The sequence below is a fragment of the Ursus arctos genome, unplaced genomic scaffold (genome assembly GCF_023065955.2).
Source record: "Ursus arctos isolate Adak ecotype North America unplaced genomic scaffold, UrsArc2.0 scaffold_7, whole genome shotgun sequence".
NCBI classification, from domain to species: Eukaryota; Metazoa; Chordata; class Mammalia; order Carnivora; family Ursidae; genus Ursus; species Ursus arctos.
The window spans coordinates 30,990,689-31,017,794 of NW_026623089.1; the positions used below are offsets into that span (position 1 = coordinate 30,990,689).

Consider the following 27,106-nt stretch of genomic DNA (forward strand, 5'->3'; position numbering starts at 1 on the left):
TACTGTTTACATCCTCAAAGTTGAAACTCCTAATATCCTAAAATCTTGCTCAACTGATGACCTCTACTCATGGTTCTTAAGCTTTATTCTTTTCACTAAGGCAAAATGGCAAAATATCCACAGATTTTTCCAAGATGCAAATGGTGTGCAGATATTTTTCTTCCTTATTTTGTGCTCAGCTTGTGTGTCTAAAAACATATGACCTTGTTTCTGATAGAATTTTAAATTTTTTTATTGATATTTTCCGTCTAGTAATCTTGGAATGGATGTCTGGGATTCTGATGAAGATGCAAATCCCCCATCTAATTCTATGGAAGAATCTGGAGATTGGTCACCAAATGAAGACTTTCATGGGTAAAAGTAACATAATTGTAGATGAATATTTTATGAAAGTTTAGATACATGTTAATAATGGTTGAGCAGGGAGAAAAATCCACAGGATTGGCAATCAGGAAGTCTGCATTCAAATCTTGATTCTGCCACTTATAAATTGTAGGTAACATAGAGCCAGTGACATAACCTTTTCAGGCCAGTGCTGTTTAATTTGTAACATAAATCAGTGGACAAGATCAGTTAGCTTTTCTTAAGTCGTATTCTAAGGACATATGAAACTAATATTTTATGAGGTATTAGTAGTTTTACAGGAATAAAAAGTGTTAAGTCAAATAAATTTTGGAAATGCAAGCTGTCGTCACCACGAACACCAGCTTATTAAAAGCCCTTAGAATTCCCGAAGTAAAGAAATTTATTAAATTTTATCAAACCCAGCATTTTCCTAACTTAGTCAAGCACAAAACTGCTTTTCCCCCCTGACAGAACAAGCATTAACATGGTATGGGAGACTAATGTTCTCCAAGCTGTTTGGCAAATATTGAACTAGGTAATCTCTATGATCCCTTCAAAATTTAAAATGCTATGATTCTAAGTAATAATTTGTATTTATTCTACCAATATGTCAGAAAGTGGATTAAGGTTATCAAATGGTACTAGAATATCTTCTGTGACTTACGAATCTACATATGTGTGTGTGTGGGGGGGTATAAATGGAATTAGCATACAACGCAGCATTTGCACTCTTGAGCATTTATCCCAGAGAACTGAAAACTTGTTCACACAGAAATGACATGAATGCTCATAGCAGCTTTATTTATAAAAGTAAAAAACTGGAAATAACCAAAATGTATTATTTATATTGTAAGCTCCATTAATAGTTCTTAGGACTAATTATACAAAAATCAATATATGTCTTTTACTTCTTCTGACATGAAGTCAGTACAATAATCCAGCATGTCATCAGCCATATTTGTAAGATTACTTCTTTAACCTGTCACATAGGTTATGATAAAAGTGATCTGGTTATGACATTCCTCCAAATGAAAAGATGCTGTGGAATGTGTTGTGCTCTAGTTTTTAGGGGAAAAAATTAAAATTTAACACCAACACTTTTGTATGGAAATTTACAAGTTAGTTGCAGGAGAGAGTTTGGGGCTCATCAGCACAAAGGAGAAAAATGAAAATTTGGCACAATTCAGTTCAGAGTACATCACAACGATTTATGTCCTGTTGAGATGAACAAAGGGAAATTTTGCTAATGGCATAGGATTTATCCTTTATTTTTCAAATACTTTGGATTTATAGTGTATTTTCCCCCCAGCAGGACTGGGAAAAGGGCAAGGTTTCTTAATGACCAGCACCCTCGAAATGATGTAGAGATAAAGGATTATGATTATGTCAGCAATGGACCTGCCCAGAGACATGGGGATTTTTATAAACACCAGTGCAACGACAGCATGACAGAAGAGAGACATCTGAGAAATTGGGATTTGGGTAACAAAGGACCAGGACCAAGATGTTCATTCTTTGCTAATCACCAGTGTTTTGATGTCTCCCAAGAGGAGACAGATTTCAATAACAAGATACATGGAACCAGACCGAGACCATTTCATGATCACCAGCCTCACAGTGACTGCCATGAACCAGATGCTGGAGATGATTCTGATTTTGTTAGCAAAGTTGCTAGACAAAGGAGACATTCCATTCAGAATCATCAGGCCTATAGTAACTGCTGGGAACAATTTCCAAAAAAAGATTTTGGTTTTATTAACAGAAGCTGGGGACAAAAACGACGACTTTTCTATAACCACCATGAGTACCCACTTCATGGTGATTTTCAGGACCGGTTACTTGTACAAAGTTCTCATTTTTTCAATAGAGGTGGTGGTTTTCAAAGGCAAAAACGTTTCCACCAGGACTGTTTTCATGACGAAATGAACTGTGAAGATGTAGAATACAGCGATGGAGTATCAGAGCACACGCAAGGGTCTCTACATGACCACTCCAACGGTGACTTCTCAGAGAAAATGTTATCTAAAAAATACGTTAAAAGAGGTCATGGACAAAGACTACCACCTTTCCCAAAGTTTCAAAAACAAATGCAGTTAAGAAATTTTGATTTCAACAGTGGAACAGGACCATGGCAAATACCTTCCTGTAACCACCCACCTAACGATCCACAAGAACAGATTCTATCGGAAGACTTGGATTTTGAACAGGAAACATCCTTACAAAGACCACGATCTTTTCGGGACTCCCCACTTCCTGATAACATAAATCCTGATTGGCATTTAGATAAGTGAGTCATTTTGTTTTGCACAGTAAGGAGTAGTACTTGACTCCAACAAAACACACAGACTTCTTTCAAATTAGGTATTTGTAAAAAAGTGGTATAAATTATCACCCAAAGCAAAAATTCAGATTTATTCTTGTATGGATTCAATTTATAATCAAGGTTTATTTCTCATGCTGTGAATTATAAATTTACCTTTATTTCCCAAGATTACAGTAAGTATACAAATTAGATTTAAATGGTTTAACCCTTCACTGTAAGCTAATAGTAAAAAAAAAAAAAAATCAGATACAGATTTTTCACGGAAATACCATGACTTTTAGATAAGGATTTTTAAAGATATAGTCGATCCTTGAACAACATGGATTTAAGCTGTGTGGGTTCACTTACGTGTGGATGTTTTACAATACGGTACTTTAAGTGTATTTTCTCTAATTTTTGAATAACATTTTCTTTTCTCCAGCTTATTGTAAGAATACAGTATATAACACATATAGCATAGGACCACATGTTAATCAACTGTTTATGTTACCAGTAAGGCTTCTGGTAAACAACAGGCTGTTAGTAGTTAAGTTTTGGGGGAATCAAAAGTTATACAGGCATTTTCAACTACCCAGGAATCGGCACCCCTAACCTCCAAATTGTTCATGGGTCAACTGTATTCCTTTTAGATGTGCTACAAATTTTTTCTTTAATTTTAATGCCAGTATGGTTAACATACAGTGTTAAATTAGTTTCAGGTGTACAACAAAGTGATTCAGCAATTCTATATATTACTCAGTGCTCATCAGGGTAAGTTTAGTACTTTTAATCCCCATCACCGATTTCACTCATCCCCCACCCACCTCCTCTCTGGTAACATCAGTTTGTTTTGTTTTTTTTTGCTTTGTCTTTTTTTTCTTTCTTCGCTACAAATTATTATTTTTTTTTTAAGATTTTATTTATTTATTTGACAGAGACAGCAAGAGAGGGAACACAAGCAAGGGGAGTGTGAGCACTCCCGCTGAGCAGGGAGCTCCATGCGGGGCTCAATCCCAGGACCCTGGGATTATGACCTGAGCCGAAGGCAGACGCTTAACAGCTAAGCCACCCAGGCGCCCCTACAAATTATTTTTTGATATACACACGCCAGTAGTCCTTTCTCTGCCATGCAGTAATTGTCTCTCGGTGCCGTCAGGAGAGCAGGGTCTACAGTGAAACTGAAGTGCAAGACAGGAAGGAGAGAGGGGAACCCTGACATCCGAAAGGGAAAGAACAAGATAAGAAAGGATAGAAAAAGGTATAGAAATAAAAAGCCAAGGGGCGCCTGGGTGGCGCAGTCGTTAAGCATCTGCCTCCGGCTTAGGGTGTGATCCCAGCATTCTGGGATCGAGTCCCACATCAGGCTTCTCTGCTAGGAGCCTGCTTCTTCCTCTCCCACTCCCCCTGCTTGTGTTCCCTCTCTCGCTGGCTGTCTCTCTCTGTCAAATAAATAAATAAAATCTTTAAAAAAATAAATAAATAAATAAAAAGCCAAGCCAGGAAAAGAGAGCAGTGTGCTGGGATAGAGAATAAGACCATAGAAGAGGGAAAATTTTGAGAAAGGAGATGGAGTAGAAAGTTATTATGTGCCTTCCTTTTTAATTCAGAATGTTTCCTCCAGTTGTACAACATTATTCTATACATACCTGGAGAGATGTGAATTTTTACCTGTGGGCTATGGGCTATCCTGGTTTTCTTTAGAAGCTTTCTTTTTTTCTCTTCTACCTTTTCTCCCAACATCTCACCTGCCTTTTTTTCTCACATCACAGGGCCTGTGGCACTGAGAGCTGCAGAGGCAGCAGTCAGAGGCAAATACTGATTTAGCCGCGAAACCATCCTTTTCAGTCCTATCCCTGATTGTTACCAGTGACATATCAACACGTTAGAAAACACGCATGTCATGAATCCACGTGTATGCAGGGTTTATATACCACCTCTGCAGATCCCGGCCACTGCCTCTGGAAATGACTGTCACTTCTCCCTTGTGGTTTGGGGATTGCAAGACCAATTAATTAGTTCATCTGCACCTGGGTTACGAGTGGCTACTAGTTGGTACCAGTTAAGCTAGAAATTTGTTTCATTTCCTTTATAATAACTTCACTCTATTCCATGGTTATAAGTCTACACCTAACCCCAGCCCACTGTTTTCCGTTGGACAAGATAAAAGACAAGATTGGTCAATAAAAATCTCTTATTCCCCTTAGGACAGCTTCTCTATTACTGATGATGCTCTGGGTTAGGAGAGTTATAGTATTCAAGAGAGGCCATGTAAAAGAAAAGGTCTTTGTTTGGCTTGCTTTTTCTCCTGTCTTGTCACTCAGGACCAAATTTGGGGTCAGGATTATAAGCATCTTAAGTGAAAGAACAGAAGCTTCAGTATAAAAGGATATTTCATACTGATTTATATTGAACTACTCAATAGAAATCAGATTGGAGTTTTTGTTTTAAATTACCTTGTTTTTCTTAATTTACTAACTTCTTCAGCTATTGACAGGATTAAATTGGCTCAAAGGTATTCTGATCTAATGGAGATACCTATAAGAAAAATTGAGATAGACCAAAAGTGGCCTTGGTTTGAGGGGAAAAAAGGGCAGATGACAGCCAAGACAGGATTCCTCCTGCCCTCTTCCTTTCAACTTACCCACTACTGACAGGCCCAAGTATAATACAGCATATTAGCAACTTGGAGAAGAAGGGACTGTAGTAGGAGAAAAAATAAAGGGTTCTTTACAGACACTATCAAATATTTACATGAAAAATCTGCAATTATCCCACAATTGTATATTTTAGTAGAGGTTAGTTGAAAGATTTTAGGTTTAAACATATATGAAAAGCAAAAATTACAATTTAAAACAGGTGAGTCATTAGCCTTCAGCTTCTCGGTGCCAAATACTCTTAACAGAGACCATCTATAAGTTACATAACCCACTGATTTGCTGCTATACCAAATGATTCTGCTAATCTAACGTCATAATATAAAAAGGAACAGACAAATATAGCTGCTGTGGCCCTAATTCTCTCTGCAGGGTGAAGAGGGGCCTACCTCCTTTCATGTGAGATGCATTCTTCCATGCAGTTAAGGACCCGAGCCCTCTGTTTACTTTTACTGCATTGCAGTAAAAAAAAGGGGATTCTGTCCCCCTTCACCATTTGACTGTTGGTAAAAGGGTACACTCACTTTTTTTTTTAGCACAGTGCCCCCCGTAAAGTTTGAATCCTGCTTTATGATTAGAATTAACACTTGTTTCTGCAACACTGGCAAAATGATGACAAGTGTCGAATGAAGTTCTATAATGGGCACATAGATGTGTATTATCCTACTGTTGTTTATGTTTGAAAACTATAATAATAAAAAATTAAAAATAACTGTTTCTGTTACATTATTAGACTGGTGTATGCAGAAGATAATCGAAGAATACATTCTTCACATGGATTTAACTTCAGGAGACAGAGCAGACTGGCAGCATATTCTTCACAAGAACTTCCATCTTCGTGTGTATTCCAACAAGATGGTTCAGTTGACTATTATGGAGGCAGAAATCCAAGAGATACGGAACAGCACAAAAGGTCATATTTTTGAGCTACTGATTATAATTATAGTATGCCTGTCAGTTGCAGAGCTAGAGAGAGACCATTACGACTTACACTAGAAAAAACTGCAATTACTGCTGAGTAGTTCACTTTAAAAACTGCCCACTACTTATCTATATTTGCCCCCTTTGCATTATTACTGGGCCAAAAATCATCTCAAAATAAAATAAGTTGTATGTCAAAAGGCAACCTATGTTATTATAAAATTAGCCATCTACAGCTTTCAATTTTTCATGAGTTTATAAATATAAGGAAACTATAATGTGGAATATATATAATTATTGCTTTTTCAGAATGGGAAGTTTGATTTATTGAGACTCTATTTTTAGTTATATATGCTAATGAATTGCATTTCTGGTAGCAAACTTTATAAAAAATAATTTCCTTATGGTTTTTTTATTCCTTTTACAAGTAATTATTGTGTGCATATAGCAAGAGATTATAGCTTCCACCTAGTTGGTTAAGCTACAAAATTATAGAGTTCAAAAACCCATCAGAACTAAATTTTTAAGTCAATAACTCTTTATCCCTGGTAGTGACAGGAAAAATCCATCATATATGGACTACAGGAAACAAACTGAGGGTTTCAGAGGGAAGGGGGGTTGGGGGATGGGCTAGCCGGGTAATAGGTATTAAGGAGGGCGTGTATTGCAATGAGCGCTGGGTGTTATATGCAAAAAATGAAGCATGGAACACTACATCAAAAACTAATGAAGTACCATATGGACTAACATAACATAATAAAAAATAAAAAAATAAAATTTGAATTCCCATGCCAAAAAAAAAGAAAAATTCATCATAGACAGGAATAAGAAAAGACCTGAACTTCATAGCATTTTTAAAGTTTCCACGTAGGCCTGCATTGTGGATCACCTACCAGCTCTTTCCCATGCGTTTCTGCCAGAAGCACAGGGGTAATACACTGGCAGAAGAGCTGGGAGAAATCCCTCTGAGGCACACTGGGTCTTCGCTGAGTGCTAGGCAGTGGCTCCCCAAAGGCAGAAGGGAAGGCAGACAGAAATCTGCCGAGGCACAGAAAACTGACAAGAACAGAAACCCTTGAAGAATGTTGTATAAGAGAAAGAGGAAGCTTTGTAAATTGCCCTTGAGCTGGCCACTGGAACAGGCTGCCAAATGACGGATGGCAGTCAGGCAGATGACCACTTACCTGAGGGCCCCCGAAAGGAAGTCCATGGGATGCGGAAGTAGTCTAGGTGTTTGATACTCAAAGTTTGGACAGCAGCACCGGCATTACCAGGCAGCCTGTTGGAAATGTAGAGCCTCAGCCTCACCCCAGACCTACTGAATCATCTTTTATTAATTAAAATTAATTTCTATTTCAACAAGATTCCTGGGTCAGTTATATACACATTAAATTTTGGTAAGCATGACCTTTTAAGAATATTTTATTTATTTGAGAGAGAGCACACGAGCGGGGTGGGGGGAGGAGCAGTGGGAGAGGGAGAAGCAGACTCCCCGCTGAGCAGGTGGCCCCAATGTGGGGCTCGATCCCAGGACCCTGAGATCATGGCCTGAGCCAAAGGCAGATGCTTAACCCACTGAGCCACCCAGGGGCTCCGATAAGCATGACCTTTCAAGGTATATTCTGATCCCTAAAATTCTCCTTAAATAATATGTGTAATCAAGTGCTATGTGGTGAGCCATACAGAAACTAAATGCGTGGTCCAAGAAGGAAACGTTCTATGTAGGTAATGCAAGGAGGTGTCATTGAAGAACCAGGAGTTGAGCTAGTCCTGAAAAGCTGGAGGAAGATACAGTCACGTCAAAAGATAATGAAAATAAGTATACGGAAGCAGAAATTATGGTATGGATGAGCCTTCCTGCAGTGGAGAGGGAGATTAAGTAGGACTATTACCTTGGTTCCTGCTAAAACACCCCTGAGGCCAATTTTTCAGAAAGAAATAAGTCACTTAGCTTTCTCTGAGGAGCTTAAGCCAGACACAGAATAGAGAGGTCTGAGGTCTAATGCAGGCCTAGGCAAAGGGCGGCAGTAGCACAGGGAAACAGCAGTTTATTCTGACTTGGAGATGTGAACAAGGCTTCACTGCAGGCATTTGAGCTGAGCTTTGAAGGTAGAGTGGGGCAAAGGTATTCTAAGTTGAGCAAATAACCTGAACAGTGTTGGGTGAAGCAGCAGTCTACCCTGTCTGGAGTGTGGGTGACATCAGAGGGGCGGAGTGGGATGTAAGCCTGGAGAGAGCTTATAGGCACGGTTCAAAAAACTTGAATGTCTGTTGGAGAGTTTGACCTTATTTTGTAGGCAATGGAAAGCCACTGGCAATTTTAGCTAGGGAGCAATGTGATAAAGCCTTTTTATTTTTTTAAGATTTTATTTATTTATCTATTTGAGAGAGAGAGAGAGAGAGGGAGGGAGGGAAAGAAAGGGAGCAGAGGAAGAGGGACAAGCAGACATTATAGTATCTATAGCTGTTTTTAAAAAAATTTCCCTGCTCAGCAGGGAGGCTGCTTCTCCCTCTCCCTCTGCTGCTTCCCCTGCTTGTGCTCTCTCTCTCCCTCTCTGTCAAAAAAATAAAATCTTAAAAAATAAATCAGAACAGCACGTCCTTGTGATTTTAGACAATTATATAGTTTCACTCATTTGTGGAACATAAGGAATAGCAGGGAGATCAGTAGGAGAAGGAAGGGAAGAATGAAGGGGGCGGTAAACAGAAGGGGGAATGAACCACGAGAGACTGTGGACTCTGGGAAACAAACGGAGGGTTTTAGAGGGGAGGGAGGTGGGGGAATGGGATAGGCCGGTGATGGGTAGTAAGGAGGGCACATATTGCATGGAGCACTGGGTGTTATATGCAAACAATGAATCATGGAACACTACATCAAAAACTAAGGATGTACTGTATGGTGACTAACATAGCATAATAAAAAAAATTAAAATTAAAAAAAAATTCCCCTCAATAGAAAGACAAAGTATTGCCTGTGTCTTTTTAGCTTTGAATGTATTTTTAGACATGTGCTGTCCGATGTAGCAGTGACTAGTCATACACAGCTCTCCATCACTTGAAATGTAGCTAGTCCTGATTAAGATGTGCTGCAACTGCAGTACATACAACAGGTTTCAAAACTGAATATGAGAAAATATTAATAGTTTTTATGTAAACGACATGTTAAAATGATAATACCTTGGATACAGTCCCTTTCTTAAACTCTTCTTAGCTCTCTGTTTTGATTGCACCCTCTCTTACTTGTTGACTGATACAACATTAGAATGAAGTATACTTTTTTTAAAAAAGATTTTATTTACTTGAGAGAGAGTAAGCGAGAGAAAGGGAGCATGAGCAGGGTGAGGAGGGGCAGAGGGAGAGGGAGAAGCAGACTCAGCCTGATGCAGAGCTTGATCGCAGGACCCTGAGATCATGACCTGAGCTGTAGGCAGATGCTTAACTGACTGAGCCACCCAGGCATCCCAGAATGAAGTATACTTTTAAAAACTTTTATTTATATTGCATTTCGTATTTCTTATTAATTTAGGAATTGAGTAAGGTGAAAATTTTATATCTGTCTCTCATACACACACACACACACACACACACACACACACACATACACACACACACAGCCTACTTAGGTAACTTCATTCTTTTGTCTATAGAAGTAACTATTTCTGATATTTTCCCCTTACAAGTTCATAGAAAAAAGTTTCCCACCTTCTAAAGGAATGGTGGAACCAAGTTTAGTTGGATGGCCAGGAAGGAATGGTAATCATTTATAACCAGTGGCCAATTCAATATTAAAGTCAGTTGACAGTGACCCATTTCATTTGGCCCTTCTCATCTAGAATGGCCCAAAGCAGGTTCCTGAATCTGCCACAAAACCATGTTTCCCTCCAGTGGAAATGAGATTGAGTTGTATCAGCTGATCATTTCCATGAGCCGAGACTTAAGTGACTCCCAAATACCTTAATGGATTTTTTTTTTTTTTGAACCCAGGCTGCAAGACAGAAATGGAATAAGAAAAGAGTTCAGTTTGTTGAAGGAAACTGGTGAATTCTAATTCCAGCTTGCTGAGGGGCAGTGTTCAGAAAAGACAAAACAATAAACTTGGGGCAGAAGACATGAATTTGCATATCCGCTCTCCCATCTACTAGTTTGTGTGACCCTTATTTATAAAATGGAAATAGTACTTACACCTCATGGGTTTTTTTTAGAATCAGAATAGAGAATGTCCATGACAGTGCTTCGTGTATGTAGACATAAGGAAGAAAGGAGCTGCTGCTGGCTCTCTTTTATGACCTTTTATTTTCATTTTTATTTGATGCAGAATTGCTGTGCAGGGAGCAAGCACTGTAATAAGGAAGCCAGGAATATGGGGAATCCTTGATTAGCATCATACGCCATGTATGTTACCATGCAAAGTACGTGAACAGAAGATCAGTGTTGCCATGACAGCCTTTGTGGACTTAGAGCAATACTAAATCACAAGTCCATCAGGGCACAGGTCATCTGTCTCCTTCCCTCTCTCCCATGCCCATCAGCCCTGTATTCATACAGAGTTAAGTGTGTGCTTAGAAGTTACAAGGAGACAGTCTAGTATATTTGGGAAAGAAAATTATGGCTAAGTGCATTGCAGGCTTTTAGGTCAGCCACTTGGGCAAGTGACTTAACCTCTCTGAGCCTCAGTTTCTGGTTCTGTGAAGTGGGAGTGGTGGTAGCTCCCTTCAGACTGTTGCAAGGATTAAGTGAGAAAATGAATGTAACGCACTTGAGCAGAGCATGGGACACAACAGATGCTCAATAAATACTAAGTGTAACAATATAACCACTAGCACTAGTAGAGTTTAAACATGTTCAAACTTGGCTTCTCATTCCTACTCGAAGTACAACAAGTTCAATTATGAGTAGCAGAAGAGAAGTTCCTGTCCACAGCTTTATAAGCTTGTATTCACCTGGATGTTGTAAAAAGAGATATAAAGACATTTGGCTTCCAGTTTGTGGGAGAGCTTTTCCTTCCTCACGCCAGCCCCACCCTGCATCAGTCAGCTCAGCAGTCAGTCCCCAGATCCAGAGGTGGGGAGCTCGGGACAACTTCAGAGTAACACACCACTGTACCTGCCCACAGCAGTCATTAAAGGAAGAACGTATGGGGTCTCTTCATGTTTCTGTGACAAGGTCCATAGCTGCTGCTTCTCCCACAAAATAGTCCATGGAATAAGTAAATAGAGCCCATACTTGTGTGACAGGGGTGGCAACCACACTTGCAGATCTGGTTCCTGGCACACTTTGATGAGCAAATACCATGACAGTGGAAAGGTGTGTTGCAGCTCTCTTACTGTATTAAACCCTGGGACAAAAAGGTACGGCATGGCTTTAAAACTCAATGGCATCTTTGTGGTACAACTGATTAGCATATTTGGCTGTTAACTGAAAGGTTGGTGGTTTGAACCTACCCAGGGATGGTCTTGTCTCCAGCTAATTTCTTGGTGGGGAAAATATTCTGGAATTAGTGGTGATGGTTGCACAACATTACGAATATGCGAAATGCCACCGAATTGTACACATTAAAATGGTGGACTTTATGTTATATGTATTACTACAATAAAAATAAAACCCCAGTAGATGCATTGAAGGATGCATTTTCCAAACTCTTCATTGTAATTGTATTTTTCTTCCTGACATGTATACCTACCATGTTGTATGTCCTAATAGCTGAATGCCTATATGTTATATCAGCTTTTTAAAAAATCTCTGTTCTGGGGGGGGGTCCCACTCTTTAGCATTTTGGCATCACTGAGGAATATTTTGGATTGGATTGAGTATTGTATTAACTATTCAAGCTCATAAATTCTCTTGCAAGACTCTTTGGCCCTAGCACATATTTGCCTAGTCTAGAAAATTCTCCTGTGCAAACGGCAGGATGGGAATGAGACGTGTGTCTGCCCTCTCCGAAGGCATTTTATGGCATTCTTAATAAATGGGCATCAGGAGAAAGAAAGGGTCTGTATGAGAACAACTGAACCAGTTCCTGAGATCTTCTTTTAGCCGGTGCAACTTGCCAGTGCAGGACTCAGGACTATGAGTTCTTTGGAACAAAGTCATGATTGTTTTTTTTGTAAAGCAGAGATTATGAAAGGTAAAAGGTCTTTAAGACCTACACAAGCACAGAGTACAAAAGAGAAAAGGGGAGTTGGGAAGGACTCACAAAACAGACGATGTCTGCCGAGTAGTCCTTGAGGCAGGAGGTGATGAATACCTTCCATGGAAAGGCTTCAGCAAAAGCCAAGGAAGCTTCGTGCTGGTCAAGACTGGCCTTGGTGAGCAAGGAAGGATGACCTTGTACACCACTGTGGAGGAAAGTGCTCCCTGGGCAAGCGTTTTTTCTCACTCCAGCCAGCAGATTTCAGCTGCTCCTGCTATACCACGTCTTTCCAGAAATACGAAGGCTTGTAAAAGAAACACAGGCCTACGATGACCCCTGCAACCAGGATCAGGGAGAAGAGGACCATGAGGAAGACATAGGTGGAATGGGAGAGAGGTGCGGACAGCGGCTCCTCAGCGGGGATCATGTTGGTCAGGTTCAGCATGTAGCCCAGAGTCCACCCGACATTGCTGCTCTGGATCTGCAAACAGTGGGGAAAGGCTGTTGTTTCTGGTTTGAAGATGAAAAGAGTTTCATGCAATCCTGTCCGTAACACGAGCGCCAGGAGATTCAGTTCTCTAACTGGATTACTTTTACATTCTAAACTGGGAATACGGTTGTGGGGAAAACGGAGCCCAAGCAAGTGATGAAGGAGAGTTTGGAGTCTCACTGCTCTGTTTCTGAAATTCAGAGGAATTTGGTGAATAACTGCCCAATTCTCCTGCCTCTGCCTAGAACTTACTTGAAACAGCCTTTGGAGATTTGCATTCCTCTGGTTGTTTGAGTGAATGTGGAGGGAAGGGTGTGGAAGGTGACAGAAAGCAGGCAAAGGATAAGAGAATAACGATTGATTGTCCCTGCTCTCTTACATCTACGTCAGGCCCAGCAGTCTCATCCTTATGTAACCAGGACGTCCTTACGATTCAATGAGGGAAGACTGGGAAATAACCCCAGCAAGTCAGTGTTACTTTAAGGAAGTTGGCAGACTGTACACATGTTGAGAAAGGATTCTTCCTAAATGATAAGACATGCGCTGGCCCTGCCATCTTCCTAGAAGTATTTTCCAGTCACCTCAAAACATACTGGAATGTAGATAGTCTGTGAATAATAAATAATTTTGAAAATGTTTTTATTACATGAGTTGTGCATAATCACGGTAGAAAAATTAGGAGATACAGATAATCCTAAAAAAGAAAATAAAAACCAGCTATATTTCACCACTTAGAAGTCACTGCTATTATCTTTTTGTGACACATCCTTCCAGTCTTCTCTGTGCATGTTTTTTCCCTTACAAAATATGGAATAAAGGTTTTTTTTTTTTTAAAGATTTTATTTATTTGACAGAGAGACACAGCGAGAGAGGGAACACAAGCAGGGGGAGTGGGAGAGGGAGAAGCAGGCTTCCAGCAGAGGAGCCTGATGTGGGGCTCGATCCCAGGACCCTGGGATCATGACCTGAGCCGAAGGCAGACGCTTAGTTTAACGGCTGAGCCACCCAGGCGCCCCGGAATAAAGTTATATGTAGAATTATTCACTTAACAATACCTTTCTTCTTTTTTTTTTTTTAACAATACCTTTCTAAACATCAACTCATGTCTCAAAGGATCATCACTGGCATGAACTGCCAATGTTTTTTTTTTACTCACTTTATCCAATTATTTATAAATCCTAGAAATGAAGTAGTTGGATAAAATGACATGCATATTTTAAGGCTTTTGACACATATTGCCAAAACAGTCTCCCCAAAGGTGCCAATTTACATTCCAACCAGTTTCCGTGTGGAAATGCTCTTCTCCCCTAAACCCTTACCAGTACTGGGAATTAATAATTTGGGAAAGGTCCAGAGTTAGAGAAGTTACCACCTATGGTTTAGAAATACTAGATCATTCCCTGAAGTCCAAAGACTATAAATTACTCTCAAATTTGACATAGACATATCCTTCAGACAAAAAGATGTGATGAAATGAAAGGAAGACTAGGAATTAAATCAAGGAAAAGATTTGCATTTGAATTAGCAAGGTCAATATGTGTAATGAAAGTGTAATGACAAGAGTGTAATGAAAATAGTATCCTGTAGGTACAGCCCTCTGCCTCAATGTATTGCTTTGCTTGATATTTATTCATATTTAATCAATGGAGTTAATTGTTTTTGCCGTTAGTGGGTATACGTTTAAAAGGCAGAGAAGCACCACTCTTGTTACTTTTCAAACAGCAGTTGCCCATCAGTCAATGTAAACGTTTCTCTATGCCTGGATACCTGCAGGTGGCGCTATGGTAAAGCACAGCACTGAGGTGGCCTGTGGAAGGCGCCCGCTATGCCTGACTTCTTAAGCAAAGACCCCCACTCACAGTCACTCATCTCCTTTATGCTAAGCTTTCAGATTAGTAAGCCTTGAAGCTACAACCAACAAGGCCCTCAGCCCTTATGAGAAGCCATAATAATCATTTCCAGATTCAAGGAAGGGGACTTCAGGATGGATGTTGAAGTCAGCAAACAGAATCACTGAGGCTACTGAAATACTGTTACATTTAATATCTCACTGTTTGTTTTATAAGGAATTAGTCACTGTGATATCAGCAGAAAGGAGAGGCTGAGAATGCAGATAGCTCTCCTTAGATAGGATATCCTCAGTCGGCTGGTTGGCATAGGAGGGCTTGACACAAAATGTCAGGTTGGGTAAGAGGTGAAATGGTAGAACTGGACATCAGGCTGACTCCTCCCTCTTTCAAGCCCAAAGCTGCCTCAGTCACCCAATCTCCCCACAACCCAAGAAGTACCCAAATTACCTTGCCCATGAAATGAATATTCTTCCAGGAATCAGCTGTGAAATGATAGCCACTCAGAAGGAGAGAGAGGATGTAGGCTCCAGAGAAGCAGTATTCACTCAGGTACTTCTCCTTCACGTCACCAAAATATGTCTTCAGCTGGAAGGGAAGGAAATAGCACATGTGTACAACAGGCACCTCCCCACGGCTCTCTTCACCCTTAGAGCTGATCAAGACAGGAGAAAGGCCCAGCTCAGCCAGGCCCGAGAGCCGGCTTCTCCAGAGAGCCCTGGGAGTGGTGCCGCACTCCTTCAGTGGGTGCAGGGCTATAGTTTAGGGTCTCAAGGAAATTTTTCCTCCCCTGGGTTCTGTGGGATAGTAACAAGTGCTCCAGGAAAACAGTGGTTTCCGTGATCTAGTAGGTTCCGAAACACAGACTTTCAGCATACTTCTTCACCCCTTCTGAAACTTGTTTCACAGTTACATCAGCATTTTAAACTGAAAAATCTTGCATGAAAGAAATCCATCAGTCTGTTTAATCAGACTTTTCTATGCTCTTGACCAGAGTCTGAGTTCAGAGTCTCTGAAGGAACTAGTGCATCAAATAAATAAAATCTTAAGCATGTTAAGGAAAGTGTGTCATAAAAAGCCTTGCCACTCGTGTGGGGCCTGGGTGGCTCAGTCGGTTAAGTGGCTGCCTTCAGCTCACGTCATGATCCCAGGGTCCTGGGATCAAGTGCTCAGGGGAGTCTGCTTCTCCCTCTCCCTCTGCTCCTCCTCCCACTCATGCTCTTTCTGTCTCTCTCAAATAAATAAATAAAATCTTAAAAGAAAAAAAAAAAAAAGCCTTGCCTCTCGGTTTAATACCTGGCCTAGCAGTGTCGGTGCCTCCCAGGGGCTTGTTAGTCCTCACTCCAGAACTACCAATGCAGGATGTGCTGTTTAATGTGATCCCCAGGTAATCACATGCACAGTAAAGTTGGAGAAACTCTACAACACAGTTTAGGATGAATTTTGCTCAGGGCTGCTAACAGTGCCAACATCTCACCTTCTGTCCTCAGCCCTTACCTGACCTCTTTTTTTGTTTATGAGTCATGCAAAGGGGTCTTCTTGAGTCCTTTGTGTGTTTGCTCACCCTACTCGCAATTGAAGGGCTGCCTGCTGACCCCCACCCTTACCTCCCCTCCTGTTGTAAACATATGCCCAGATGCCCACAGCTTGCTCTGCTCCTCTCTGGCCCTCAGTTAGAGAACAACAGGCCAGCTCAGCTCAGAGTTGTCTGCTGCCCTATTCCTCAGCCCTTGAAACAGCAATTCCCTTCTGGACACCCTCGGCAGACAGAGAACTAACATTTATTAAGCAGATATCAAATACTAGGAATCAAGCCAAATGTTTTATATGCAGGACCTTCTGGTTACCTGTCTACCCACCACCACCACCCCACTTTTGCCCAGATTTCTCTCTCTTCCCAAGCAACACCCCATCTCTAAACCCCCTAATTGCTAGCTGGGGTCTGTTTCTCACTTGGTTTCTGCCAGCCCCCAGTCTCTGGAAGGCTAAGTCCATACCTAGCCTGCCTTGGCCTGCTCTGATGGAATTCTCTGAATGACCCAACCTGGAACTTGTCTTTCTCTCACAGTCCTAGAAACTACTCTTTGATCAACTCCTCTGCATGGGACATCCTCCCAAGACCTTGGTGTAACATCAGTGCCTATCCGGATCCTACCCCCTTCTTACAGTAACTGCACTCTTTCTTTCCTTCGTAGAAAGACTTCTCCTCCCATTTAATGTAGTCTCAGCAGGCCCGTCAAACAAAAAACTGCTATGGAAATCCAAGAATCCACCTGGGCCAGACTTGAAACTGCTGCAACCCACAGGTCCTTATAAGCTGGCCTATCCCTTGTGGGAATGCCATTGTGGTTTAATTTTCCTGAATTCTACAAGTCCTAACCCCTCCTCTTCCTGGAAAAATGTACATTGCCATGCAGTCTAATCTGTTGAGGATTAATTATGATAGTAGCCAAAAAATATGGAAGCCAAAGGCATCCATCTGGTTCCTAAGTCCAGATCTGATTGTGTTAATGCTTGTGGACTCAACACTATGTTCTCTCCAAATGGGGGGATGGTTTGCATTTCTCATTCCTCTCTCTGCCTCTCTCTCCTTTCTCCCTTCTATTCCTAGGGCCTATTGCTCCTTACCACTCTACCCATATGAAGGGGCACAGCAAGTCTTCAAGAATGGGATGCATTTCTCTAGAAAGGATAAAAGTCCATGAGGTTGAATGTCAGGACCCAGAATATATGGAGAAATCCTAGTTAGTAGTATACACAGAATCTTACATTGTTGTTCTCGTGGGCTGTCCAGAGATCTTGAGTGAACATATTTTCTGAGTGGATAATTGATTATTCTGGTTGTCAAAATTAGAGGGTTACCAAGCCCTCTAATTAACCTATCAGAAGACAAGCATGAAATGTCCCTTTCACTCACTTTCCTAACCTCTCCTCCTCAGGGATCCAAGGATTGGGGGCACCTCCAAGAATTTGGAGGACATCAGTAAGTGTAGTTTGCATTTTTTTTCTCCTGCCAAAGCAGGGGCAGGCAGCATGATATAATATATATAAAGCATCTAGCTCACTTTTCAGCACATAATATATGTCTAACAATTGTCAGTTCTCTTTTGGCCAAAGGTATCTAAAAGGGACATTCTCAAACTCCAGTCACACAGGAGTAGCAGGAAAAGAGTTGCCCTATGAGAGCACACTTGATACCTAAGCATTCCATATGGACAGACAATGCAGTTGGGAAAAATCAACCCTGAGTCATAACACCTACCTCAACACCAAGGCCCTGGGTGAGGGTCTAGGTCTCACCCTGCAACTCCCCCCCACCCCCTGCCAAAGATTTCAGATTTAAGGTGCAGGCCTTAATGAATCTACTTCTAGGACCTCTGAGCAGCAACTCATGTGGCTTCTCCGAGCAGACCTACAGGTCTGCCCATAGGCATTGCCAACCTAATGTAACCTGATGAAATTAAAAAACAACAACAACAACAACACGAGGTTAAGAAGAAAAAATGTGATAGCTTTCACTCTGAACAAAAAGTAATTTTTTTTCCCCAGGGGCACCTGGGTGGCTCAGTCAGTGAAGTGTCCGACTCTTGATTTCAGTTCAGGTCTTGATCTCAGGGTCATGGGTTTGGACCCTGCATTGGGCTCCACACTGGGCATGAAGCCTACAAAAAAAAAAAAAAAAAAAAGAGAGAGAGAAAGAGAGAGTGACAGAGGAAGGGAGGGAGGGAAGGAGGAAGGAAGGAAGGAAGGGAGGAAGGAAGGAAGGCTTTTTTTCCAAAAAGCAGCTTAAATCTACCTCCTTCACAGGCACACACTGGGGTTGTTTCAAGTTGCCTCGGCTCCACGATGCTCACCTTGCTCAACAGATCACTACCAGCTGCAAAAAGCCTCCCCCACGTGTTTTGCAAACTGTCAAGTGCTGAGGCATTTCGAGGGGCTCTTCTGGAAAGCCCTGAATCCTCTTCCTTCCTGTTCTAACTCAGACAAATATGAATCCCTTCCTGTTCTAACTCAGACAAAATATGGAGGGAGAAGTCCAGGCCTCCAGTGCTTGCACAACCTTCCTTCCTCTGTCAGCGCCAAGGAGACGAGCATCCATTTCTAGTTAATTACACCTCCTCGGAATGAAAGTACCACTCACCTGTGCAACCCTGTCAACTTAAAACAGCTGCCGTTGGGAGCTACCCCTAGCTGATCCTTTTTGATTAGAGCAGACCCGTACCTCTCTCCTCCCTGGAAACTTGCATCAGGTAGTACTAGATCTTGAATGACTCAGTGCCTCAGACAAGAAAACATTTGTGCTTCAACTTTATGAATAAGTAGGAGGCACCTGGGACCCAGGCAGGGAGAAAGCGTCTTGCCACAATGGTGTTTATAGCAGATTGTGTGAGTTGCCTGTCTTCCTTGCTAATAAAACTCGAATTTGGGGCTTGGGGAGAGGAGCGTGCGACAACGTACCCAGCTCCAGAGAGTAGCCCAGGCCGGATCTAAGGCTCGAAGCCAGCCCTAAAATCCCGCACCCTGCTTTCCCAGCCAGTCCCATCTAATGAGACGTAAGAGAGAGACTGCTAAGGAGCTTCTGGGGCAGCTTATGCTTCCTTGTAAAATGGAACGGATGGATCTGGCTCTTCCCTTCTTCTGACCCTGAACATAAGTGATCTCTGAAGCCACATCTTGTGTCCATGAAGAAAATAGGCCTAACAACAGAATTGAAGAAGTAACGGCCGAGATAGAGTCAAATGCTGAGCTCCCAGCCGCAGCCGCAGACTGCCAGACTCGGTAGCAGGTGAGAAAAGTTAAGACCGTGTTTGCTTCAGCCATTGTATGCCCAGTTATCAAGAAATGCCGACGCGCTCACTCCAGACTGAGCGCGCCCTCTGGGCTCCTCTAACGTGTCTGCTGGATCTCAGTCTGGGTAGCAGGACTTGAAGAGCAGACTCACCTCCTCCATGCCGTCAGGGGCGCTGGACAATACCAAACAGCTGCTGTTTCTCATCACTTACCTCCTCCCAAGGCTGAGAGCAGAACTTTTCCATAGTGTCCGTCATCTCTTCCTGAGAGGGGGTTTCCTCTGAGGTAAAGTTTAAAAATTCCATCACATAGTAATAAGCCGAAAATGCCTGCAAGAGAAAATGCAGTTTTGCACTGTGTCCAACACAGATGGACGCTGACTCACTCTCCAGAAGGTTGAACCCCTGGTGGAGGTGCCTGGAAATCTCTGTCGAGTAAATTAATGAACCAAGTAATATTCCAGACCCAAAAGTTGTTTCTTTTCTGGAAGAGGTGTCACTTCGTTGCTCTCTTTACTGCTGACATGCACTTCTGAGCCACCTGGTAACTGTTTCTGTAATTTTAATGGAAGAGTTGAGGAGAAAGAAAAAGAGGGGGGAGAAAAAAGAGAGGGAAAGAGGTTGGGGCGCCTGGGTGGCACAGCGGTTAAGCGTCTGCCTTTGGCTCAGGGCGTGATCCCGGCGTTATGGGATCGAGTCCCACATCAGGCTCCTCCGCTATGAGCCTGCTTCTTCCTCTCCCATTCCCCCTGCTTGTGTTCCCTCTCTCGCTGGCTGTCTCTATCTCTGTCGAATAAATAAATAAAATCTTTAAAAAAAAAAAGAGAGAGAGGGAAAGAGGTTAAAAAAAATCCCGTCTTTTAAAAACTGTGTATTATATATGAGCTTTTAATAAATAAAAACTGGGAACTTTTATACCAAGATATTAAGAGTTATCTCTGAATGGCAATCGTAAGGCATTTTTTCCTTTTTATTTCTGCTTTTTGGGGTCTATTTCTAGAATGTCTATGTACAGCTTTCTTTAGTCAATCTTTAACAAATATTTATTGAAGTCTATCATGAACTAAGCACAACTGAAACGTTTTAAAAAATCATTATTATGATCATCGTGAGAACTACGGAAAAGGTTACAAATGAGTAAAAAGGAAAATATTCAACTAAGGAAAAGGAAAATATTCAACTAAAATTCACAGGATGGGTGCTTGGAAGCATTTTCTACAATACTGAGTTCCATGTCTTCACTTTCCACTGCTTTTTCTCACCCTTCAGTTGAACTTTTGTGCCCCTCCTCCACTAACCTACCCACTCCCATGGCCACTTAAAAACAAAATGGATCAGATTACTCCTCCACTTAAAGCCTTCAATGACTCCTAATTATACGTAGAATAAAATCCAAACTCTACCAGGTCTTTCAAAGCCAGGCATGCTCCAACCCTTCCCACCTTGCAAATACCACCTCCTACCCCCACCACCTGCACACGCCACCCCCCAGCATTCCTTGCCCAGCTTTGCCTCCCTGGGGTGGCACATCTGCTCTCCCCCTGTTGCGATTCCCTTCACCTTGACTCAGAGAGGATTTCTAATCTTCCCCCTGGACTAGGGCACTGTCTTTTTTTTTTTTTTAATAATTTTTTATTGTTATGTTAGTGACCATACAGTATATCCTTAGTTTTTGATGTAGTGTTCCATGATTCATTATTTGTGTATAACACCCAGTGCTCCATGCAATATGTGCCCTCCTTAATACCCATCTTATTCCGTTTCACGGGACTCTCTGCTGCTTTCTTCCCTCTGGTTGCCACCGTCTAATTTGCTTTTGTCTGTGTCTCCAGCCTTCCGTCTGCCTGCCCTCTAGAAGGCCAGCTCCCCGATGGCAGGGACCACAGCTGCCTTGTTCTCGGTGGAATCTGCCGCACGCATGGCACTTGGCACACAGGGGAGCGCTACAGACATGTAAGTGGCAGAAAACTGCTCTTTTTCGAATTCCTAGAGCACAGCCTTAAATGTGAGAGACACTGGGTGGATCTCTGTTGACTGAGAAACTGGATAAATCCAGAGACTGGAGAGCTCCGGTATGCATAGCTAATGCCCTGAAATATTCCCCCCTATTAATTAAAACTATTCAGAGTATTTTCCTCTAGTGAATGGACTGTGGGGCAGGAGGGAGGGGAGGATTTTTAGGATGTACTTTCAAATTTTTTATTTTTGTTGTGTAAGAGCATTTAACATGAGATCTACCCTCTTAACAAATTTTTATACGTACGATACAGTATGTTAACTCTAAGGACAGTGTGTACAGCAGCTCTCTAGAACTGAATCATCTTGAATAACTGACACTTCATACCTGTTAACTAGCAACTGCTCATTCCCCCTCTCCTTAGCCACCACTCTATTCACTGAGCACATGGGATGTCTTTGCATTTGTTCTTAATTACTTTCCTCGGTGTTTTGTAGTTTTCAGTGTACAAGTCTTACTTCTCCTTAGTTAAGGTTACTACTAAGTATTTTATTCCTTTTGAGGTTATTGTAAATGGGATTGTCTTCCTAGTTTCCTTTTCAGACAGCTCATTGTTAACGTATAGAAATGCAGCTGGGTTTTGGATGTTGATTTTGTACCCTGCAAGTTTACTAAATTCATGTATTAGTTCTAACAGGTTTCTTATCTGTCTTTTTTTTTAATTGAAGTATAGCTGACACACAATTTTACATCAGTTGCCGGCGTACGACACAGTCATTGAGCATGTCTGTACATTATGTCAGGCCCGCCACAAGGCTAGCTCCCACCCATCACCGTACAACACTGTCACAATACCTTTGACTATATTCCCTATGCTGTGCCTTTTGTCCCTGTGACTTACTCATTCCGTAATCGAAGCCTGTATCTCCCATTCTCCTTCATCCGTTCTGCCCATTCCCCACCTCCCTCCCCTCTGGCAACCACCAGTTTGTTTTCTCTATTTATGAGCCTAACAGGTTTCTTTGCTGTGTGTGTAGACTTTAGGGTTTTCTTTATGTACAATCTTGTCATCTGTAAACAGAGACAATTTTACTTCTTTCTTTCTGATGGGGATGCCTTTCATTTCTTCTTGCCTAATTGCTCTGGTGAGTTCTTTCAGTGCTATGCTGAACAGAAGTGGTGAGAGGGGGCATCCCTGCCTGGTTCTTGATCGCAGAGGAAAAGTTTACAGTTCTCACCCCTGAGTCTGATGTTAGCTCTGTGGTTTTTAGATATGGCTTTTATTGTGCTGGTGCAATTTCTTTCTATTTCTACTTTGTTGAAACTTTTTATCATAAATGAGTGTTCAATTTTATCAAATGCTTTTTCTTTTCTTTTTTTTTTTTTTTTAAAGATTTTATTTATTTATTTGACAGAGATAGAGACAGCCAGTGAGAGAGGGAACACAAGCAGGGGGAGTGGGAGAGGAAGAAGCAGGCTCATAGCGGAGGAGCCCGATGTGGGACTCGATCCCAGAACGCCGGGATCACGCCCTGAGCTGAAGGCAGACGCTTAACCGCTGTGCCACCCAGGCGCCCTATCAAATGCTTTTTCTGCATCTATTAAGATGTGTGGTTTTCATCCTTCATTCTGTTAATATGCTGTATCACACTAACTGATTTTTGCATAGGGAGTCATCATTGCACCCCAGGGATAAATCCTACTTAGGCATGCTATATTACTCTTTTAATAGACTGATGAATTCAGCTTGCCAGTGTTTTGTTGAAGATTTTGGTTGTTCCAAAGTGTGTTCTTTCATTTCCACATACAATTCCACTTGTGAATTTTCCAGTTTCCTTCTGCTATTGATTTCTAGTTTCATTCTACTGGTATAATTTCAGTCTTCTTAAATTTGTTGAGACTTGTTTTATGACCTAAGGTGTGATCTGTCTTAGAGATCCATGTGCACTTGAGCATATATTCTGCTGCTCTTGGGTGGAATGTTCTGTATGTGTCTGTTAGGTCTATTTGGCCCATAATGTGGTTCGAATCTGCAATTGTTCTAGCCAGTATTGACAGGCACTGAAGTCTCCTACCATTATGGCATTGCTGTCTCTTCCTCCCTTCAGTTCTGTCAATGTTTGCTTCAGAGATTCAGGTGCTCTGATTTGGGGTACATATATACTTATAATTAATGTATCTTCTTGGTGAATTAACCCTTTATCATTATGTAATGTCCTTCTTGGTCTCTTACGACAATTTATGACTTAAAGTATATTTTGTATGATATACATGTGACCACCCTTGTCTTCTTTTGGTTGGCGCTTGCATGGAATATCTTTTCCATCACTTCACTTTTGGCCTACGTGAGTTCCTTAGATCTAAAGTGAGTTTCTCTAGAACGTATGGTTGGATCTTTAAACTTTTTGTACAGTATGATTTTTTTTTTACAATGAGCATGTCTTAATTTTTATAATAAATATTTCCTTAAATTGTTACATTTCAAATTTTTTTCCGATATTACTTCTAGAGCTCATTCTACCAGCAAACGGCTTAATGAATTAAGAACCTAGAAATTCTCTTGTTTTTGCTAAAGTGTGACATGTGCTTTTTAAAGAAATAAAAATTATTTTTAAAAACATTAGCAAACAGGGGCACCTGGGTGACTCAGTCAGTTAAGCATCTGCCTTTAGCTCAGGTCATGATCTCAGGGTCCTGCAATCGAGCCTCACATCAGGCTCTCCGCTTAGCGGCAAATCTGCTTCTCCTTCTTTCTCTGTAATCTCTCTCTCTCAAATAAATAAATAAATAAATAAATAAATAAATAAAATATTTTGAAAAAATATTAACAAACAGAAAATTTGTGTAGGACGATATAGCAAAATATTGAGCCTTCAGTGGGATACATAGCTCGTCAGCAGGAACTCCTGGTCTATGCCACTGCCTACCCCCAAAGTTCTGCATGCCATGGACTCTTGAAAAATTTTCCCTGACTTACAGATGTTTCCCTTTAGCATCTCAGAATCCTGCTCTTATTTATTTTCCAACATATAAAAGTTGCCCTCTTCTTTTCCTTCAAAATACATATGTCTTAAAAATTCTGCCTTATTCAAAGGTAACACGCTTATTGTATAGAATTTAATTATTACAAATTAAAAATAAAGTTTCCTCCTCATCTTAACCATCCCCTAGAGAAAAATACTTTTAATAATTTATTGCTTAATCCCTGTAGCAACTATATATGTAAAATATTAAAATATATGTATATATTTTTATCTAAATGTGATCATACTAGACACATTGTTTTATAATCCTGCTTTATTTCACTTGATAATAATACATTATGGGAAAGTTTCCCTGTAGATTTTACCTTACCCATTAAAATGTCTATAAAAGGTTATTATGTATGGGGGCGCCTGGGTGGCACAGCGGTTAAGCGTCTGCCTTCAGCTCAGGGCGTGATCCTGGCGTTATGGGATCGAGCCCCACATCAGGCTCCTCCGCTATGAGACTGCTTCTTCCTCTCCCACTCCCCCTGCTTGTGTTCCCTCTCTTGCTGGCTGTCTCTATCTCTGTCGAATAAATAAATAAAATCTTTAAAAAAAAAAGGTTATTATGTATGGATATATCATAATTTACTTAATCTCCTATTCGTGAGTATTTAGGCTTTCTAATATTTCACTTTTATAAGTAATGCTACAAGGTACTTGCATCTTTGTACCTTTGCCTTGAGATGATTTCCTTGGGGTAAAATTTTGGTCAGAAGGTAAATATATTTTGCAAGTAGAAATATGCACTAAAAGACATGAACAAGAGTGTTCATAAAGGAGTACATAATATCCCCAAACTGCAAACAACTGAACTGTCCATTAACTAGAGAATGGATAGATAAATTTTAGTGTATTCATGCAAAGGAATACTCCATTGCAATGAAAGAAAGAGCTACTGTTACATACGACAACATAGATAAATCTCAGACAATACTGAGTGAAAGAAGGCAGACAAAAAATAATATACGCTATGAATCCAAAAACTGGCAACACTAATCTATCATGATAGAAGTCGGAGTAGTGGTTATCTTTGGAGGGGGCTTATCAACTGGGAGAGTGGATAAGGGAACCTTTTAGGATGTTGGGAATGTCCTGTATCTTCATCCAGATGATGGACTCACAGGCGTATTCCTTATAAACTATCACGCTGTGGCCTTAAAATGTACACATTTTACTATAAGTGTATGAGACCTAAATTTTAAAAATATCTATACATATCTCACGAGATTTTTTAAAGATGTATTTATTTTAGTGAGAGCAAGGGTAGGGGGAGGAGCAGAGGGACAGAATCCTCAAGCAGACTCCCCGCTGAGTGCGGAGCCCGAAGTGGGGTTCGATCTCATGAACCATGAGATAATGGCCTGAGCTGGAACTAAGAGTCAGACGCTTAACCAACTGAGCCACCCAGGTGCCCCCTCATGAGATCATCTTTCAGAAAGGTTGGATCACTTTATAACTGTAGGAGATAATTTCTCCCTAAAGCTTAAAATATGCTCTATTTTCTGTGAGTCCCACAAATGGTCCTTTATATGCTCCTCAAACTGTTATTCATTTCTTCCAAAACCTGGGATCATTTCTTTCTAAACCCCTGAACCATATCTTCATCTTCAATCTTCCTAATATTACCACCATTTTCCTGTACTATGGAAATCTCTAGACTTATAGATCATAACCCTCGAACAAAGGCATCTAATGACCACAAAGGTGATTTTTAAGCTTGGGAGGAAAAGCTTCTAAACTATCAGAAGCAAGTCACCGGCCTGCCCACATGGAAAAACCCACTGAACTACTTTCAGGTCTCTGAACGTGCTTCATGCTTTCCCGCCTCCAGGCTTCTGTGGATGCTGGACATCTCACTAGAATATTCCAAACACTGAAGTTCTCTTACTGAGAATATTCAATATTCCAGGCACTCCAGCAGTAATATATCTAGCAGGCCTAAAAATGAAAAGGTGATATGTACACCATCCTGCCTTCCAGGGCCTCAGGACACAGCTGGGAAGACAGACATAGCAACCTATAAAGACAATACCCATTCTTGCCAGCCAAATTTTGTGCGAAGTGTAACCTACACAGAATGCAATACATGCGTTCCTGTTCAATTTAACTGAGCTGATTTCAGTGCAGCATCTACCCTCTCTCAAAGTTTTTCTTGTTTTTGTGGTATCAATTACCCACTCTCCTCCCTGCTCCGCCAACTTTAGAGCATCTTCCAGGGAGCTGTTTACTTTGACCTGGCTTCTAAATCTATGCTCATTAAAATTACCAGTAACCTCCTAACTGGCAAAATCAATAGCCATTTTTTTCATTCTACCTCTTCCTTGACTTTTGGCTGCATATCATGCATGCGTTCATTCATTCAACAACTATTGACTGAATAACAACTATGTTCCAAGCAGTCACAGAAACAGATGAAAATCCCTGCCGTCTAGTGGAAGACCACGCAACTCAAACAAGTAACAGATGGTATGATGGTCAGGTAAACAAGTCCTATAAAAATAAAGCCTTTTGTTACATACTCTACACATATAGAGCCTTTATTCAGATTGGAGAAGCCCACAGAGCAGGCATAGTTCATTAATTTCTTCCAATCCAGATACAATTTATTTCAGGGGTCATTTTTTTTCATAAGAACCATTGC

At 41.1% G+C, this 27,106-nt stretch overlaps 2 protein-coding genes across 2 annotated transcripts in view; one reads left to right on the forward strand and one right to left on the reverse strand.

Annotated features, from left to right (window-relative positions):
* The first annotated feature begins 260 nt into the window (after positions 1 to 260).
* Positions 261 to 6,227, forward strand: LOC130543068 (uncharacterized). The gene is made up of 3 exons (XM_057308820.1): positions 261 to 354; positions 1,658 to 2,632; positions 6,035 to 6,227. Exons 1-3 carry the CDS (start codon positions 263 to 265, stop codon positions 6,225 to 6,227), a joined length of 1,260 nt encoding a protein of 419 aa, XP_057164803.1. The 5' UTR covers positions 261 to 262.
* Positions 6,228 to 10,496: 4,269 nt separating this feature from the next.
* ENTPD1 (ectonucleoside triphosphate diphosphohydrolase 1) overlaps positions 10,497 to 27,106 on the reverse strand; it is a 96,366-nt gene continuing 79,756 nt past the window's right edge. Inside the window, exons 8-10 of the mRNA XM_026493742.4 lie at positions 19,693 to 19,809; positions 15,140 to 15,277; positions 10,497 to 12,833 (exon numbers count right to left, since the gene is read on the reverse strand). Coding sequence (XP_026349527.1) covers positions 12,627 to 12,833; positions 15,140 to 15,277; positions 19,693 to 19,809 — 462 coding nt within the window. The 3' untranslated portion in view covers positions 10,497 to 12,626. The remainder of the gene's footprint in view (positions 12,834 to 15,139; positions 15,278 to 19,692; positions 19,810 to 27,106) is intronic.